Source organism: Sinocyclocheilus anshuiensis, unplaced genomic scaffold (genome assembly GCF_001515605.1).
Source record: "Sinocyclocheilus anshuiensis isolate Anshui unplaced genomic scaffold, SAMN03320099.WGS_v1.1 scaffold1753, whole genome shotgun sequence".
NCBI lineage: Eukaryota > Metazoa > Chordata > Actinopteri > Cypriniformes > Cyprinidae > Sinocyclocheilus > Sinocyclocheilus anshuiensis.
In genome coordinates, this window is record NW_015541398.1 from 394,891 (window position 1) to 410,913 (window position 16,023).

The following is a 16,023-nucleotide window of genomic DNA, read 5'->3' on the forward strand; positions in this document are numbered from 1 at the left end:
TTATTGCTTTTATAAAACGGTTATTCCATATATGTAGTACGGTTTCACAAAATAAAACAGAGCAAATAAAGTGTAATGATATTAATAAAAACAGTATTCTTCCACAAAACAATGTATTTATCTTTATTGTTGTGGTTCCAATAAAGTGGCTGTCGAGCAACACACAAACGTAAACAAAGGTGTATGTTTGTAGAGTAATTTACAACAGCTTAGAACTCGGCTCAGCCAATCAGAATCAAGGACCGGAACTATCCGTTTTATAATAATGATTTTTCATGAGTTGTTCTTTATTTATATTATATTATAATATTTATATTATGTAAATATTATTATAGAATTTATTAACATTTTAAAGTTACATTTATTTATTTGCAGTTTTTATTTTAGTTTACATTTTAGTAATTTTGTTATTAAGCAATTAGTGCTTATGTCATTTTGTTAAATAATTTTTCTGTTTAGCTTTATTTTATTTCAGTTCAGGTTTTGGTATTTTTTAGTACTTCAACTTCAACTTATTTTATTTCAGTTAGTTGCCAATGTAACATTTTTCTCTCTCTTTTTTTTTTTTTTAAGTTCAGCATTTTCATCTAATATTTATTTCAGCTTAATTTCAATTAATTAAATATTTTTGTTAGTTTTAGATTTATTTTTAGAAAATCATTTGTTTTATTTTTTGTTATGTTAACAACACTGTTGATCAGGATTTTGATGTGGCATATTTTCATATATATTTAGCCAATCCTTGAAATTAATACAATTAAATGGTTGAATGTCTTATTTTAAATGACTGTTATATTCACAACCAACATTTTCATGACATTTCCAGGTCACAACCATAAGCTAATTAACATAAGTCCACCTACATTTACATATCATATAAATACTTATTTGGTATTTAGCAAATTATTATTTAGCACTATTATTATGATTTTTAATGCGAAGAAGTGAGCCAGTCATAAAGCTCATTTACAATTTTAATAACTTTTATTAGCATATAGAAATCTTTTGTAACGTTATTCAATTGTAACTTGATTTGGATAAAAGTGTCAAAATACTGTATGCAAATATACAGTACAGTTAAAAACAACCTTGAATTAAAAAAAAAATGACCATGAGAAACAAAATGATTAATTTTTTGGTCAACAAATCTTGACTGACATTGACTTTAGGGAAAAAACGGGAAAAAGACCCTGTTAAATGACTGTAAGCACAGAGTCTGAAGTCAGTGGCAGAACCCTCAGCGGTGTGTTCAGTGTCTCACCCAGACAGGTTGGCAGTGTTTGTGTGGGCATGGAGCCATGGCAGCTCTTCATGTTGACGGAGCAGGTGAGGTGCACAAACAGAGGCGGCATCTCCGGCTGCGGACCCTCCACCTCCAGCAGAGAGTCTCCGTCCAGAATACTGAAGGAGTCCTCGTCCTGGTTCACTGTGTTGGAGTCCGACGGAGACTCGCCTTCACCGGCTCCCTGTCCTCCAGCCTCCGCTCTGCCATTCCCACAATCCTGATACTCCACCTCCAGATCCGTGTCACTCTCCGTCACGATGCAGCAGCCCGACACGTTCTCTGCGCATATGCAAAACATAAATATGGATAACCATGTTTTAATATACTTCAAGTTTACTAACGGGTGCAAAACACTATTAAATGCACACATAAACTTTCCAAATAACATGAAATCAACGGACCCTACTAAAGTCCCTGTTAAATGTTCATTCACCAGTGCTATGGCACCGTGGCTGTGCATGCAATATTATTACCTAATAATAGGGATGTGACGATTCATGCGATATGATTCACAATACTGATTTCACGATACAATTTTCCCATGATTTTTTAACAAAATGACAAATTATAAATGAAAAAGTGTCCTATTATTATTAGACAAAATGTTGCACATTTCTTTGTGAAATTGAATTATGTTGAATCGCAAAACTAAATTCCCAAATCACATGAATGAATAATACAAATACAAGACATGTCTTCATATAAACAAACTAAGGCTTTGCTTGTGCTTTTCCCATTTAAAATTAGAGGCAACCACGGCATTTTAATCACGATCTAATCAAAGATGATGCATACATGCAGCATGAGCAGTTTTTGATTTAAATTAGATTGTATCATTTCGAAATTTGAAGCAAAAACAGAAGGGTCTGACTTTAGCTTTGTGAAACTATACTACATAAAACATCTGCAGGAAACTGAAAGAGACGCAGATTCACTCTCTGACAGCAGGAGGCGCTCATGGAACAGCAGCGATACAGCGTTTTCTGGGTTCCCGCTGTAAACAAAGCAGCGCAGCGCTTATAAACAGTACTTTAATATGCATTTTACGGACGCAAGATGAAAAAAAAAATACCATCTAAAATTTTCTGAAGTCAGTCAGCTCCCCTCAGAGATACATTATTATAAATGCCCACCGACTTGAATCGTCACATATTTTTATCGATTTTTAACCGGCTAAAGGTGCATCGTTACATCCCTGACCAATAATATAATAGAAAACTTTTCACAATCCAACTGAAGCATCACTGGATTGATAAACAGATGTTTAAAACACTATTATTTTCTTTATGCATAACACATTTAGTGAGGGAAATATTACAGTTAATCGCTTTAAATATGTTGCAAATGGCATTACATTTCTTCAAAACCAATTACTTAGATATAGGTGATATTAAAAATGTAGCACTCGGGTATTAAATTGAACATTCAGTGTGTCATGAAGGATGTCTAACCGTCTTCTGTGGCGAGTTCAGCTTCAGACACCTCACAGTCCTCACTGGCTCTCCGCTCTCCCTCTCGGTCCAAATCCTCCTGCAGACGGTGGACGAGAGGAAAGGAAAACGCTCCCATAAACCATTCATGTTATAAAGATGAGCGCCAATCTGACAGTCAAACATTTGTCTATATAAGACTATTCCCAGTGTTTCCAATACAGTTCTGTTTTTGTATTTTATGTAATGTGTGTATGTTTTTAATGTGTGTACGCACCTCTTTTTTGGAAGATGGAAGGCAGTAAAAGAAATAATGTGGATTGGACGGTACAGTCTTGAAATACTGAGCACCGATTTCCATGAACTTATCCTGTAAAGCAAAAAGAATATGAGATATTGTTTGTATGACAGCTGTGTTGTAAAAATGTTGTTTCTACGCCCCTGACAACATTTGCTGTCAGCCGTACCTGTATGATTTTGTGCAAATCAGGATACACGTCACATTTCTGCTGGGACTGGAGGAGCGACAGAGGGAATTCTGGGATTTTTGGAGACTTCGGTTCGTCCAGGTCCAGTGGGGATGTGGGAGCAGAGACTTTCCCACTGGAATCCGCTTCACTCACATCCTCCAGCTCAATACTTTGAGAAAAAAAAAATAATATAAAATATATAAAAACAACGAAAACAAAGCATTAATCCCACAATGCATTGCTCTATGGTCAGTACCTGGATGAAGACACCAGCGTGGCTCTGTCAGCTCCATCATCCTCTCCCTCTCCGATGATGAAGGTGGTGGAAGCGTCACTGGACTTGCTTACGTTGACAGAGCCATGCAGCTCGTGACGCTCACGAAACACACGCACGTGTCCGCAGAGCGTCTGCAGGAAGGAAGTGATGTCGATCTCCTGCAGCGACTCCTCGCAGTAGTCCATAGCCGTCAGTAAGTCCTGCGAGCTCACGTTGTGCGACTGCTGCAGACTGCGATAAACACCTGTCAATCGACAATGAAATCATTTGCCGTGAAAATTACATTAATAACATTGTATGTATTTTTGTATTGTGATATTATTTTTATGAACACATTTTGTGCCCCAATTCACATTAATGAAATGCATTATATATATGCGTAAGAATTTTATATATATATATCAAACTAATGTTTTTTACTGTAGATCTGCAGACACAATTTATTTTAGACTAATATTAAATATTTAAAGACAAAAATAATTAATTAAATACCTTTTATTTAGACAAATATAAAAAATCATGAATCTGGACAGGGTGATGATTCTCATTAATAATCTCAGTAATGAGATGCTAATGAATCACCATTGAGAACAATGTGGATTACATACAAACGAATGATATAATAAAAAATTTAAAAAAACATTTTATTTTAAAATAATAATAAAATAAACGCAATTGAAAAATGTCTGGACACTGGACTCAACAGTAATTTGAGTTTGTAATATTTTTTTTTGCATTACACTAATAATAATTTGTGACATAAATGTGCTTAAATGCTTATAAATTATTTCTTATTTTTTTGCTTACTAGTTTATATATTTTATTTTAAAATAATAATAAAATAAATGTAATTAAAAATGTCTGGACTCAATGAAGTAATGAGAATTTTACTTTACTTATTTATTTATTTATTTTGCATTACACTAATGAGAATTAGATAAATGTGCTTAAATGTTTAAAAATGATTTCTTATTTTTTGTTTATTTATTTATAGTTTTATTTTAAAATAAATGCGGTAACACTTTACAATAAGTTTCCATTTGTAAACATTAGTTAACTAACTACATTAGTTAAACTAACAATGATAAATACTTTACTTAAAAGTATACTTTTAATACTTAAAAGTATTTATTAATCTTAGTTAATGTTGATTCCAACATTTACTAATACACTATTAAAATCAAAAGTTGTATCTATTAATGTTATTTAATAGACCTGAGCTAACATGGACTAACAATGAACTGCTGTATTTTTTATTAACTAACATTAACAAAGATTAATAAGTACTGTAACAAATGTATTGCTCATTGTTAGTAAATGCATTAAATATAGTTAACAAATGGAACCTTATTGTAAAGTGTTACCATAAATGTAATGGAAAAAATGTCTGGACTCAATACTGTAATGAGAATTATTTTTATTTCCTTATTTATTTACTTATTTACTTACTTATTTATTGCATTATAGTAATGAGAATGCCGTAGATGAATGTGCTTAAATGCTTAAAATTAGTTCTTTATTTATTTTTGCTTATTTATTTATATTTGTATTTATTTAAGCTCTATGCATATGTTAGAGTGTGACCTTTGACATAGCTCTGGTAGTAGTGCTCCTGTAGCAGGCTGCAGTAGTTGGCCAGTTCTTTGTGTTTGTGAGGGTGTGTCATGAGCTCCGTCCAGGAGGCGGCGCTGCTGCGCTCCTGAGAGATTGACCTGCCCAGACACACACACACACACACACACACACACACACACACATCAGATAACAGCAGGCCACAATCTGCCAGACATTTCCTACAACACTACACCAGACACCAGCCTAAAATAGCAGAGACAAGCAGCAGGAAAAGCAATAGCCAAGTCAAATATTCATCCATACGTCTATTACAGAGAAAAACTGGCTCTTTCAGACACTTCTTTTAACTTTTGTCTTCAGATCAGCATTTTGCTTTTAGCTAATGCATTTAAATTCAAACAGAGTTCAATTACAGCCCAACAAAGAGATACAAGAGCTGTTTATTATCGTAGTAACATTGAGTCAGACCTCAGGCATGATGTTAAATAAATAAATATTTATAACAAATAAATAAGGCAATTTATTTGCAATTTCTGAAAAAAGATACCATTATGAAAATGCAGATAACATGCAACAACCATATCTGTCTGACGTGTACAAAAACCAAATGCATGCTTTCTATTTTTCAGATTTTATTAATTCTGGTTTGTATTTATTGACTATATTACGTGCAAGAACAAAAGGTGATTACAGACCCTATAGAGTGCAATAAACATGTTTAATTAATTATTAAAATACCATTCCTTAATAGCTGATTGCTGACGGTGTTGATTTTAAATATCGGTGGCCGATGATACCTCAGTATTCCTGAGTGTAATACGATATAATAAGCAGCACAGTGCAATAGGATTACATTTATCTACAGTCCAGTGGATCATCAAATGTAAATACAGCTGAAGAGGACGGGAAAATATCAAACCAGTCATACTGCAACAGTTTCAAACCAGCTTTAAAAGCATGCAAAACAGATTTACAGCCGAGGTTTATAGCCGCAACAACACCTGAGGTTTATACGCCAGAGGTTTACCATTTTTGTGGTCAACAAAGCGGGAAAAGCTTAGTGGAAAAAAATCAAGATGTTGAGGACACCAATATGTAGCCTAAAATTGGGATGCTCAGATGAGCAGACATTACCACCGAGACAGATGTTTATCATGCAGAAGAATATACCGGATCAACAAAGACTGATAACAAATACTAATCCCACAAATAAATCAAGAATAAAGAGGACATAAGTTATATTCCAGTCATTTAGCCTCGTTTCGAATGTCTAGCAATCTCCTAAATGTCTGCACGCAGGGAACTACCTCCTAATTTAAGTATGTACACTACCAGTCAAAAGTTTGGATACATCTACTCATGCTTTACTATGACTTTTCTCAACTCATTTTGAAATGCACAAATTGTGACACAAACAAAACCTCCTTTATATTTGCCCTTCTTCTTTGTTCAAGCTCTGCAGACATTCATCATAAAAACATGAGGTGCATCCTGGGATGCTTTTGAAACTGTATTGAAAAGGCATGAAGAAAATGTGGAACATGTATGAGGGATTTGTTTTGCCGCATTGCTTTTCCATTTCCCAGCGTAATCAGAAGGCCTTCAGTTAAGTACGTCCAAACTTTTGACTGGTACTGAACATCAGAAGGCAGAGGAAACAACCCTCAGCAGCATATGAGGTCTTAAAACACATTAGATAATATAGAACAATCCAAATCACTGTGCACCCCAATCAACAACAATATAAACTACAGCTCAAACCTTTGGGGCTGGTAAGATATTTTATTGTTTTTGAAAGAAGTCTCTTCTGCTCCCCAAGGCTGTATTTATTTGATCAAAATTACAGTAAAGGCAGCAATACTGTGAAATATTATTACAATTTAAAATAACTGTTTTCTATGAAAATAACTGTTTTCTATGTGAATATCTGTTCAAATGTAATTTATTCCTGTGATCAAATCTGAGTTTTCAGCATCATTACTCCAGTCTTCAGTGTCACATGATCTTTCAGAAATCATTCTAATATGCTGATTTGCTGCTCAATGTTCAGTGTTGAAAACAGTTGAGCTGCTTGATTTTTTCAGGATTCTTGGATGAATAGAAAGTAAAAAGAACAGCATTTATTTGAAATAAAAAATCTTTTGTAACATTATAAGTGCATTTACTGTCACTTTTGATCAATTTAATGCTTCCTTGCTGAATATAAGTATGCATTTCTTTCAAAAAAAAAAAAAAAATTACTGACACCCAAACTTTGAACGGCATATACAGAGATAAACGTTTGCTTTAAATCTGTTATTTTAAGACCTCAGACCCTTTTAAGTCTTCAGTAGCCTAATATCCCCTCATTACGGTCACCTTCGTAGAACAGCAAAACCCTCCAGAGAAAGAGAAAGAAAGAAGGGCCATCCTTAGAAAAAAAAAATTACTGACACCCAAACTTTGAACGGCATATACAGAGATAAACGTTTGCTTTAAATCTGTTATTTTAAGACCTCAGACCCTTTTAAGTCTTCAGTAGCCTAATATCCCCTCATTACGGTCACCTTCGTAGAACAGCAAAACCCTCCAGAGAAAGAGAAAGAAAGAAGGGCCATCCTTAGAGTAACGGGGCCAAAGCGGCCCCTCACACCCCTTCCCTCCCGCCCCGTCCCGCTGTAGGGCGGCAGCAGGAAGCAGTAAGCAGGGCTACCTGTATTTGGGCTGCTGACTGAACTCCCAGGAGTCTGTCTCTTGAGCTCTATTCTCATCCAAAGAGAAACCAGACAGTACAACATTAGGATGACCACATGATGCCCTCAGGAATGATCAAACACAACAGCTCTGCTCCAAAATACAGCGAACCGCCTACCGAGGCAACTTTATTAGACATCATAACTAAGTATGTTACCGATGCTTTTATTCAGACCGTTTACTGGTAATGAAGAGCTTTTCAATTCAGTCACTTAACAGGGTTAATGGAGTTAAAGTTAGAGTTAGAGTTAGAATTAAAGTTAGAGAGTTCAAGTTAAAACTAAAACCATTAAAAAATAACATTTTCGTTACTTGCAATTAAACTTTAACTGAAATAAAATAAAATATTAAAAAGTACATTTATTTTATTCTAGTTATTATATATCAACATTTCTCATTTTCATTTAATTCAACTTGAAGTACCAAAACAACTAAACTAAAGTAAAACTAACTAATTAATAAAAACTCTATAGGCATTTTTAAATAAAAATGACAAAAACACAAAATTACAAAAACTTTATCTAAAATTCAAGTGGAAACAGCAATATAAATAATATAAAAATTATAAAATAGAAAAATTAAAAAAAAAAGAATATAAAAATAAATTAAAGTGGAAACAAAAATATAAATTATATCAAAAATATAAAATATAAAATTCAATATAATATAAAAATAGAATTAAAAATAATAATTTTCAGTTCTCATTACTAAATAAAGTAAAACTAAGAAAAAAACATTTAATAAAAACTATATAGACACATTAAAAGAAAAGAAAAACTCAACTAAATAAGTCTAATAAAAAAACTATATCGAAAAAATCTATATAGATATATATTTAAAAAAAAATAGAAAGAAAAGAAAGAACACTTTTGTAAAAACACAAAATTACTAAAACTTTAACTAAAATTAAAGTGGAAAAAATATATAAATTAAAAATAGAAAAATAAATAAATAAATAAAATTCTAAATATAAAGTATAATAGTATATCAACGATACTAAAATAGCAGTGTCACTTATAAGGTCCTACTTCAGTTAGACAGTTAGTTTCGCAGTCTAGGTATGCAGTAGGCTGCTCTCTATGGTTTGGAACAGAGCTGATGTCCTGAGACCTTCAAGCTACACACAGTAGCTTTCCTCTGCATGAGGCAGTGTGTCTCAGTACCTGAAGAAGACGTCTCTGGGCTGGCGTCCTGAGCGCGGGTGGACCAGCTGCTCTTTGAGGGACTCCAGGGAGCAGTTGTAGATGTAGATGGGGCAGCGGGGTCGTGCTGCGTCGGCGCCGCTCTGCTGAGACACCTGTCTGCTGAACGTGATGTGACAGTCTCGCTTCTGAGGCTCCACAAACTGAACGCCGTCCTTCTCCTCTGAAGCGGAAAGTTATGAGACAAGAGGTATGAATATAAAAATCTCTCCCATCTCATTCATTTTTTTGCCCTAACCAGCTGGAACATGTGAAGCAGCTATGTTTTGTATCTTTGATATATTATTAATATTTTTTATTTTTATATTTTCTGTTTTCATTTTAGTGAGTTTAGTAATTTTGTTTGAGTTCTTGCCATTTTTATTACTTTTTTTTTTATATATATCTACACTGTTTAAACTAAAGTAACTACATTTAAATTAATTTAAACTAAATTACCTAAATAGACTAAATTTAAACTAAATGAAAATAGAGATTTTGTCTTGGCAACTAGATGTAAATAAATGTAAGTTTTTTCAGTTTTACAGTTTGATGATGCAAATTTGCGTAGTGTGAAAGATTGATATTTTTCTAGTTTGTACTGTAATTTCATCTTACACATAATTGGGTCAGGTGTGCAAGGCACCATTTATTTTTTGGATTTTATTTCAACTAACAAAAACATTTTTTTTTATGTTTTTTTTTTTTTAGTTAAGTACAATAACCCTGATGTGAAACACAACTAAACTCCCTTGTTTGGTTTCGGTTTCTGTCATATTTGTCACTTCATTGTGTCAAATCCAGTCTGGAAACATGCAGCAGAATTTAAGTCCCATACCAGTATCACTTGTGTTCATGTTGCTCTGTCCTGCAGACGTCTCCAGCGCTGCTTCTGCTTCCACTGTGGACCCCTTCCTGTCTTCTCCATGTTGACCTGTTCCAACCTGTGGACCATTGGCAGAGCTGCCGAAGGAGTCTGCCTGTGATTGGCCGTTGCCGTGACTACAGGTCTCCTCCTCTTCCAGGAGACTGCTGTTGATTGGAGGTTCAGTTTCCAGCCCAGACGACATCAAAATCTGCACATCTGCACAGTCAAAATAAAGCTTAAATAGAAAATTATTAAAAAATAAGCACATAACAACAGTATTACAAGGTATTAAGTTACACAAAATCCATGTCATAAGTTAAGGGAGTGACAACCACATTGTTAGTTTTTTTTTTATTACTATAATTATTTCTGCATTTTGATGCAATATTAACTGAATAATCATTAGACTACAGCAATAAAAATGTAATATTCATTATGAATGTTTTATTCATAATTATTATATATTATATATTAAGCAACAAATTATTATTTTAATAATAATAATAATAATAATAATAAACTTTTTTCTTGCATTTTCTGTAACATTGGCATTTATAAGTATTAAAGACCCACCAACTGGTAGTTGGTAGTAACATTCTCCAGATTGCAATATTAGTTTGGTCAACTGCTGGGTTAAACTGTGGGCATGTTTCATGTTTGCAGCCAAAAATGTAAGTGGCTAAATAAAAAGCATTCAAATAACTTCAATCTCATGATGTGTGTAAACATAGAGGACTATTGGCATTGACAGACGATGCACCTGTGAATGTAGCTGGCAGGAAAGTGAGCAGGATCTGCTGATGACTGATGTATTTGGCGTAACATTTCCAGTGAGGAGATAAGCAGTCCTGCTCCGCGCCAGCTGGCTCGTCATCCACAAGATCTGCATTACTGAAGCTCTGCCAAGAACAAACACACACACTGTAACAACTCCGCCAACAACAGAAGGATAAGTACACTGCCGTTTGAAAGTTTGGGGTCAGTAAGATTTTTTACTCACTTTTATCCAGCAAGGACACATTAAATTGATCAAAAGTGACAGTAAAGACATTTATAATCTTACAAAAGTTTTCCATTTCAAATAAATGCTGCTCTTTTGAACTTTCTATTCATCAAAGAATCTTGAAAAAAAAATGTATCACAGAAGCAGCAAACAATCTGGAAAACAATCTGAGAAAAATATAATATAAATGTATTTTATTTTATTTTTTATCATTTTATTATTTAGTTAGTTTGTTTGTATTTTTTAATAAATATCTCTAGCCAGCCATGATTTTTTTATTTAATTTAAATTTATTTATATTGAAAATATACAAATAATGCAATTGTTTTGTGTTTTCCCCTTGCATATAAGTGATGGACTAATGTGCACCTGTATCTAGTAAGGCATGATGCCTCATAGGTTATATTCCCAGAGAGCAATAAACCGATTTCCACTGTGGTAAAAGGTGTGTGAGTTGTACACTTCAGTTTCATCAGTGAGGGTCAGATATCAATTATGGGTCATTTATGTCATATGTATTATGCTCCAGATAAAGTTAACTCCATTTGATTTACTAGCCAAAGGCTGTTTCACACACATGTGTGGACTGGTTATCAGCAGTGTTGGGGGTAAGGCATTACAAGTAACGCAAGTTACGTAATCAGATTACTTGTTTTCAAGTAACTAGTAAAGTAACACACTGCTTTTTTAATTTACAAGAGAATATCTGAGTTACTTTTTCAAATAAGTAACGCAAGTTACTTTTTTTTTCCAATTTATTGATTGACAGCTCTCCTGTCCCCATGTTGAGAGAAATCAGATGTTACTGTAGTTCTAAAATAAATATGAATATGCATTAATATGCATAAAAAAAAAACACAGATTCAGTATTCCTCAAAATGAATAAAAATAATGCAACTCAGAATACGATGCAAACCTGAAATAATTAAATGTTAAACAACACAAATATCCTTTATGTATTAAATCCCATTCTATTAACCAATGTCTTTGCTTCTGACCTTCGATGATCCAGTTCAACCATAATATTAAGCAAAAATTACTCTAGACAAACATTATGTGTCTTTTTTTATTGCTGAAGTGTGTTGAAATTTCTTCTTCTGCATTCTACTGTACGGACATAAATTTACATTTCCTTCAGCCTGAGGCTTATTCATTTCACTTTTGGTGCGAAAAGGCTTTTATATTTGCCAAAAATATAACTTTTTTATTTTAAAAACAAACAAGCAAGCCCTGTCCAGATTTAAAAAGTAACGCAAAAGTAACGTAACGCATTACTTTCCATAAAAAGTAACTAAGTACCATAATTAGTTACTTTTTTATGGAGTAACGCAATATTGTAATGCATTACTTTTAAAAGTAACTTTCCCCAACACTGCCTACAGCTATATCATATCACGTTACATAATTAAATGCATATAAATAAACAATAAATAATAAATACATGATGTGTTCATAACTGATTGTGGATGCAGAACAGAGAGGCATACAGTGCACAGTTTGATGACCAAAAACACAAATTTGTGACGCCGCCTGTGGGATAAGCGGAAATGACGTCATGACGCGCGACCTTAATATGGTTATATTGTTCTGAAGTGCAAGAGAGGTGCGCGTGCGTCCGCCGCAGTCTGTGAAATCGTTTTATTGGTCCTCGGAGGATGGTGCGTTCGCGTTGCGTTCATACATGAAGCTCGAAGAGGTCATTTTCCTGCCGGTTTTCAAAACCTCGCGTCCATGAGCGACTGCTGACCCGGTTATTGAGCTCGCGCTCCGTTACCGGCCAGTGGCGAGACGCGCACGAGCTCCTGCGGCTCACCGTGATTTGAGTTTTATGTTTTATTTACAGTTTAAGTCTCCGCACTGATGCGCTGTTTTAGTCAGTTCAGGTGAGTTTTTGTTGGGTTAGGTTAGTGAGTTATTCTGGTTTAGTTAGTTCAGGTTTAAATCTCAGCGCAAGTGAGTTGGGCTCGGGTTAGTGAGTGGGTGTGTTGGTCAGGATTAGTTTGGTTGTAAACCACAGCATGGGTATGTTGGGTTAGGGGTCAGGTTGAGTCAGTTCAGCACAGGTCTGTTGGGCTTAGTTCAGTTTGACTTGCCAGGTGTGTTGAGTTACAAATAGTTCAGCTGTCAGCTAGGTTTAGTTCAGTTTGAAATCACAGGTGTTTGCTCAAATTTAGGTTGGAAGTCATATGTGTGTTGTGTGAGGGTGAGTTTGGTTCGTGTGTGTTGGGTTTAGATAGTTGTCAGTGAAATCACAGGTGGTTCAGGTTTAGTTTAAGCTCTGCCGTGATGGCTAAAGGCGAGTGGAAGAGGTCGGGCGCTGATGATCTCCCGTTAACCGGCCGCTCTGAGTGTGAAGTGTTCGATGATGGAACCAATACATTCTTCTGGTGAGTTCACATCTCTCATGTTACGATAGTAGATTATTATGTTTATTAGCTGATTGTGCTCTTTGATTTAATTGTCTTTCTTTATGATCACTTTTTAACAATTTAACACGTACTTGCTGAATAAAAGCATTAATTTCTTTCAAAAGAAGAGAGAAAAAATCACTGAGCCCAGACTTTTGAACAGTATAGTGTATATTGTTACAAAAGATTTCTATTTTGAATAAATGCTGTTCTTTTTAGATTTTTATTCATCAAAGAATCCTAAAAAAGTATCACGGCTTCTAAAGAAAATTTCCAATATTGATAATTAGCATATTAGAATGATTTCTGAAGGATCATGTGACACTGAGTAATGATGCTGAAAAATCAGCTTTGCATAAAAAATAAATTATATTTTGAAGTATATTAAAATAGAAAACCATTTTAATTTGCTAAAATATTTCACAATGTTACTGTTTTTTTTTTCTGTATTTCTGATCAAATAAATGCAGCCATAATGAGCATTTTTATGGAGTAATGCAATATTGTAATGCATTACTTTTAAAAGTAACTTTCCCCAACACTGACTATGAGTGTGGTTGGGCTTTTTTCAGCTGAGCTGTAATATGTGCTGATGTACCTGCAGTGTGCTGGAGGAGCCCGTCACCTCTTTACTGCTTCCAATCGTGTGGAAAGACAGAACAGTGTCCTGCCTCTCCGGAGGCTTCAAGCTCTCCTCTGAAAACACACACACAGATAAACCTCATGAGGGAAGATCAGGGGTCAGTCTCTTCTTATGTCACTAGTAATTGCTAATGAATCAATTAAAGGTCATTTGGGATGTCTGGCATCCATTAGCGTGAAGTCTTTCAATTAGTGTGTTTTAAATCATCTACTTAGTTTAAACATCTTGTTTCTTCTTCAATGAGCACAATGCCACTTTACACTTACACTTTAGCAAGAGTAAATGAAAACAAACCAAGGGTGGTTGCTCTGTGCTTCCAGATTAATGATATATAATATATATACATATAGTTCAGGGTTTAATATAAGCACAAACAAATGAACAACTAGTTAACAGTAATGCATTTACAATGGAAGTCTATGGGGAAAAACCTGTGTTTAAAAGCACAATCCTTCCTAAAACATGGAAGTTAACCACTATTATATAAAGTACACACTACCGTACCGTTCATTTTTTTTAATGTTTTTGAAAGAAGTCTCTTCTGCCCACCAACGCTGCATTTATTTGATCAAAAATACAGTAAAAACAGTCATATTGTGAAATATTATTACTATTTAAAATAACTGTTTTCTATTTGTATATGTTAAAATGTAATTTATTCCTCTGAAGGCAAAGCTGAATTATAATATACTGTATATATACACACACACTACCAAATGTTTTTAATAGATGTCTATTCTGCTCGCCAAGGCTGCATTTATGTAATCAAAAATACAGCGAAAACAGTAATATTGTTAAATATTATTACAATTTATATCATAAAATAATTGAAACTAAAATTAAATATATAATAACAGTTTTCTATGTAAATATATTTTCAAATGTAATTTATTGCTGTGATCAAAGCATCATTACTCGAGTCTTCAGTGTCACATTATCCTTCAGAAATCATTCTAATATGCTGATTTGCAGCTCAAGAAATATTTCTGATTATTATCAATGTTGAAAACAGTTGTGCTGCCGAATATTTTTGTGGAAACTACGAAAAATTTTATTTTTTTAGGATTCTTTGATAAAATAGAAAGTTCGAAAGAACAGCATTTATTTGAAAAAGAAATCTTTCGTTACATTATAAATGTCTTTACTGTCACTTTTCATCAATTTAATGCATCCTTGCTGAATAAAAGTATTAATTTCTTTCAAATCTTTTGAACAGTAGTGTATGTTTTCATTTGGTTGCATGAGCGTTGCAGACATTTTAGCATTAATACAGCCAAATCACCTTTGATGACAGGAAGTGAGAATGGAGCCACGTGGCCATCTCTTTCCCGCTCTAGGATGTGATGCATGAACGCCACATGATCGCCGTCAGTCAACAGGATCTCTCGATCACTGAGCTCGTTCTGCAGCGAGCCGTGGAAGAGGCTGAGGAGGAGGTCGTTGGGCAGAGAGGAGGCGCTACGGGAGGCGTCCTCCTTCCCCTCTGTAACAGAGGTCAAAGGTCAACAGAAAAACAGTGAAATAAGCCCCAGTGTTCACTAATTTGTGACCCTGGACCACAAAACCAGTCATAAGTGTCAATTTTTTTTCAATTGAGATATATACATCATTTCCATTGATGTATGGTAAGGAATATGAATGTAAGAAAGGACAGGAGGAGGATAGGGGAGGACGGACAATGGACTCGTACCTCGGCTGAAGGTGTAGAAGAAGAGCTCGATCTGCTGGCACTTGGGCAAGAGTTTCATCAGGTCGAACTGGAAAGGCACAGTGTGTATGCAGTCATCAGCAGCAGCGGCGGGGATCTCTCCTACAGGAGCAACACACCACACTGAGCTTCAGATCTCATATGACTGTGTGTAAGGAGACAGCTGACGGTGCAGGTTTGTACCTGAAGCATCTCTGACGCTGCTGAGAGGACACACCTGCTCTTTATTCTGACACAGCTGGATGAGGTATTCGAATGTGATCATCGTCGTCATGCACGACAGATCGTGTGGAAAAATCTGGAACAGAGAAATGCAATTCATAAGCTTTGACTCTGTCAGTTCTCAATAAAAATGCCTAAATACATTAAAGTCTACATGAAATCAAAACTGACCGCGTTTACTTTCTTACTTAATGTTCCTGGTGTTATTGGGCACAAAAAA

General features: G+C 34.6%; 1 protein-coding gene across 1 annotated transcript in view; it reads right to left on the minus strand.

Annotated features, from left to right (window-relative positions):
* The window catches only part of LOC107690821 (protein SZT2-like), a 107,928-nt gene that overhangs the window by 73,819 nt on the left and 18,086 nt on the right, over positions 1-16,023 (minus strand). The window contains exons 20-33 of the mRNA XM_016489241.1: positions 15,765-15,879; positions 15,564-15,683; positions 15,156-15,356; positions 13,829-13,926; positions 10,580-10,718; positions 9,791-10,035; positions 8,934-9,142; positions 7,730-7,777; positions 5,047-5,174; positions 3,442-3,706; positions 3,183-3,354; positions 2,993-3,085; positions 2,737-2,815; positions 1,262-1,564 (exon numbers count right to left, since the gene is read on the minus strand). Of these exons, the coding sequence (XP_016344727.1) occupies positions 1,262-1,564; positions 2,737-2,815; positions 2,993-3,085; positions 3,183-3,354; positions 3,442-3,706; positions 5,047-5,174; positions 7,730-7,777; positions 8,934-9,142; positions 9,791-10,035; positions 10,580-10,718; positions 13,829-13,926; positions 15,156-15,356; positions 15,564-15,683; positions 15,765-15,879 (2,215 nt within the window). The remainder of the gene's footprint in view (positions 1-1,261; positions 1,565-2,736; positions 2,816-2,992; positions 3,086-3,182; positions 3,355-3,441; positions 3,707-5,046; positions 5,175-7,729; positions 7,778-8,933; positions 9,143-9,790; positions 10,036-10,579; positions 10,719-13,828; positions 13,927-15,155; positions 15,357-15,563; positions 15,684-15,764; positions 15,880-16,023) is intronic.